The 4,191-nt window shown below is 45.3% G+C and overlaps 1 protein-coding gene across 1 annotated transcript; it reads left to right on the top strand.

Annotated features, from left to right (window-relative positions):
• Positions 1 to 257: 257 nt before the first annotated feature.
• Positions 258 to 2,796, top strand: LOC148808118 (uncharacterized). The gene has a single exon (XM_088909451.1). The coding sequence runs from the start codon at positions 421 to 423 to the stop codon at positions 2,353 to 2,355; it is 1,935 nt and encodes a 644-aa protein (XP_088765577.1). The 5' UTR covers positions 258 to 420; the 3' UTR covers positions 2,356 to 2,796.
• The last annotated feature ends 1,395 nt before the right edge of the window (positions 2,797 to 4,191 follow it).

Here is a 4,191-nt window from a genome sequence, read left to right as displayed (position 1 = left end):
CTTGGTTCTTAAAAGTTTGTAACATTTGCCAAACATCATTGTGGCTGATAAAACTACATTAAAGTTCTTTTTATACATAATTAATAAGATGGTTAGAAAAGCCATAGAGAAAGGAAGGAATGTTTTACAGATAACATGTTGCATAGTTGTCCTGATATACACTGTGTGGACTAATGTCATTCTCAGAGCAGGTGAATAAAGTCTTCTTATCTGTGTGTCTCTTCCCCAGGAGCTGTAGAGACCAGCGCTCTCCCTGACACTGGGGACAGGGCTCCACTGAGCTGCAGCACTGTGAGCAGGAGTGGGGCTCCAGTCTGAGGCAGGACACAGAGCCCACAGCTCCTGAAGACAGACAGGGGCTCCCTGAGCAGCACAGGACCAGACAGAGTGAGGAGGAGCTGAGGACCAGAGTCTGTCCACATGGCAGAGCCAGAGACAGGCTGTGTTACACAAGGACTCAGTGCACCAGGGTGTGCTCTGTGTGTGAAGGGTGAGCTGGGAACTCAGGATGCAGTAGGATGTGGTTGTGTTGAACACAAACTCCAGATACTGGAATCTAGGAGTTTTAAAACAGAACCTCAGTGTGAGACACAAGGACTTGATCTTCAAGAATCTCATGAATCCTGTTCAGATGTTGTGTCTCCCAGTGTGAAGAGTGAAAGTGATCTGGACTCCAGCTACACTGCAGATCTGTCCAGGATTCAGTCCCTCAGCTCTGCAGCACTGGACACTGAGTCCCATCAGGAGTCTGACCAGATTAAAACACAGAGCAAGGAACTTGTGAGCATCTGTACAGGAACTGTCGAGAATCATGAACAGAATCACACAGGAGAGAAACGATACTGCTGTGAACAGTGTGGGAAGAGTTTCAGGTGGGCAGGATCTCTCAAGCGTCATGAACAGATTCACACAGGAGAGAGACCGTACTGCTGTGAACAGTGTGGGAAGAGTTTCAACCATTCAGGAACTCTGAGAAGTCACAAACGGATTCACACGGGAGAGAGACCGTACTGCTGTGAACAGTGTGGGAAGAGTTTCATTAGGAGGGAAGACCTTAAGATTCATGAACGGATTCACACAGGAGAGAGACCGTACTGCTGTGAACAGTGTGGGAAGAGTTTCAAATATTCAGGTGCACTCAAGCATCATGAACGGATTCACACAGGAGAGAGACCGTACTGCTGTGAACAGTGTGGGAAAAGTTTCAAGCAGGCAGGAGCCCTTAAGACTCATGAACGGATTCACACAGGAGAGAGACCGTACTGCTGTGAGCACTGTGGGAAGAGTTTCAGCGACGCTGGAGCCCTCAAGTGTCATGAACGGATTCACACAGGAGAGAGACCGTACTGCTGTGAACAGTGTGGGAAAAGTTTCAATCAGGCAGGAGCCCTCAGGAGTCATGAGCGGATTCACACAAGAGAAAGACCGTACTGCTGTGAACAGCTGGGAAAGAGTTTCAGTCAGGCAGCAAATCTCAAGACTCATGAACGGATTCACACAGGAGAGAGACCGTACTGCTGTGAGCACTGTGGGAAAACTTTCAACCAGACAGGAGCCCTTAAAAGTCATGAGCGGATTCACACAGGAGAGAGACCGTACTGCTGTCAACAGTGTGGAAAAAGCTTCAAGCAGTCAGGAGCCCTCAAACATCATGAGCGGATTCACACAGGAGAGAGACCGTACTGCTGTGAACAGTGTGGGAAGAGTTTCCGTGTAGCAACAGCTCTCAGGTGTCATGAACGGATTCACACAGGAGAGAGACCGTACTGCTGTAAACAGTGTGGGAAGAGTTTCAATTTTGCAGCACAGCTCAAGATACATGAACGGATTCACACAGGAGAGAGACCGTACTGCTGTGAACAGTGTGGGAAGAGTTTCAAGCAGGCAGGAGCCCTCAAGCATCACGAACGGATTCACACAGGAGAGAGACCGTACTGCTGTGAACAGTGTGGGAAGAGCTTCAGTGTGGCAACAGCTCTCAGGTGTCATGAACGGATTCACACAGGAGAGAGACCATACTGCTGTAAACAGTGCGGGAAGAGTTTCAACCAGGCAGGAGCCCTCAAGAGTCATGAACGAATTCATACAGGAGAGAGACCATACTGCTGTGGACAGTGTGGGAAGAGCTTCAAGTATTCAGAAGCCCTCAAGCATCATGAGGAGATTCATACAGGCGAGAGACGGTACTGCTGTGAACAGTGTGGGAAGAGTTTCCATAACGCAGCCAATCTGAAGAGACATGAACGGGTTCACACTGGAGAGAGACCGTACTGCTGCCAACAGTGTGGGAAGAGCTTCAGCCAGGTAGCACATCTGAAGTGTCACGAACGGATTCACACTGGAGAGAGATCATAATGCTCTTCAATAGTGTGGGAAGAGTTTCAGCCCTCAAACGTCATAAAGGAATTCATACCGGACAGAAACCTTCGAAGTGGGAAAGTAGAGTATTTAAATTAAAATTAAGTGCTATGAAAGATTATTCCAATCTTTCTAATAATCTGCTTTGACTAAGCAGAACAGTGTAAGAGTTTGATCACAATCTTCCAGGTCTGGAACACAGACCAGACTGTCATGAAGCTCTCTAAATTCTGAGTATTCTGATGATATATCGTGCAGCCCAACTCCATTGTCTTGCTAGTCTCTTTCTGCTATGACTACGGGTCTGAGGTCACTGTCCATCCCCTACAAGTACATTCACCAACGAGGGATATGCACAGAGGGTAACAGTGATTGTCCCTGTTAACATCCTCACCCATCGCCAGTTGTGATGTTGTACATTAAACACTGATTCACAAATCGTTGTCATAGGTTAACTCATTGGCTTCTCACTTCTCCAATTTACCTGACATAAATTATCATGATGCCTCTTCTTTGCAGAGATGCCCTCAGCGGCAGCACTAGGTATAGTACTCTGCACTGGGACACTCCCAGCACACAGCAAACAGCTGGCAACTGGGAGCACAGACCAGCCCAGCTCCGTCTTCTCACTGGGGAAATTTTAAATTCACCAAGAATGTTGGCCAGTGGATCTTTGAGTATAAAATGTCTTTATTCACGTTATAATTCCTGAGAGTTCAACTATTATACTGAATAGAAATTTGATGTTTAGAAACCGTGTGAGAATGGAAATCGTTATGCGTGGTTGATTCCTAATGGTTGTGAAGAACTTTTTCGATTTCTGAGTCACAGTAAATGAAAACCATCAGATCACATCGTACTGCTGTGAACAGTGTGGTAAAAGGTTCAGTCTGGCAGGGCACCTGAGAGATGGCTTGGAGTGACTCTCTTCTCAAAGATGCCCCAGTACCCCACAGCCAGCAGAATTACCTCAATGAAAACACAGAGAAGCACAAAATCCAAATATATTTGAGCTTTCCCCCCTATTCAGTTTGCACAGCCTGGAGTGTCTGCTTCTGTCAGAAAACATCCAAATATATTGATAGAAGAAATACAAGACAAAGATGAAAGAATGTAAATAAAAATAGTTTGGTTTATCCCCTTATTGTAACCTGTTATCCCCGATGTATCAAAATATGGTTTAAATATTCCAATTCAACAAACTTTATTGGCACGATCAATGAATTACAGTGTTGCCAAAATAGATACAATATTTACAGACATTTATAATATAAACATGGTATTGGAATTTTACTTAAATCACATAAAATATTATGGTGAGACAGACTCACTCTTCCCTAGACTGACAGGAGATCACACACTGTATTATTATTATTTAGAGACAGGCTCACTGTTCCTCAGGCTGGGACAGGAGATCACACGCTGTATTATTATTATTGAGAGACAGGCTCACTGTTCCTCAGGCTGGGACAGGAGATCACACGCTGTATTATTATTATTGAGAGACAGGCTCACTGTCTGATCCTCAGGCTGGGACAGGAGATCACACGCTGTATTATTATTATTGAGAGACAGGCTCACTGTCTGATCCTCAGGCTGGGACAGGAGATCACACACTGCATTGAGAGACAGACTCACTGTCTGTTCCTTAGACTGACAGGAGATCACACACTGTATTATTATTAAGAGACAGGCTCACTGTTCCTTAGACTGACAGGAGATCACACTGCATTGAAAGACAGTTACGTTTCTAGTGTTTAAGAGTCTAAGAGTGAGGGACAATTGCACCAAACTGAAAGCAATGTACTAACTGGAGAGAACTGAATTCACTGT

Source organism: Atractosteus spatula, unplaced genomic scaffold (genome assembly GCF_055471065.1).
Source record: "Atractosteus spatula isolate fAtrSpa1 unplaced genomic scaffold, fAtrSpa1.hap1 Scaffold_247, whole genome shotgun sequence".
NCBI classification, from domain to species: Eukaryota; Metazoa; Chordata; class Actinopteri; order Semionotiformes; family Lepisosteidae; genus Atractosteus; species Atractosteus spatula.
Note: the sequence above shows the minus strand (reverse complement) of the source record. Positions and strands in the feature narration are given on the sequence as shown.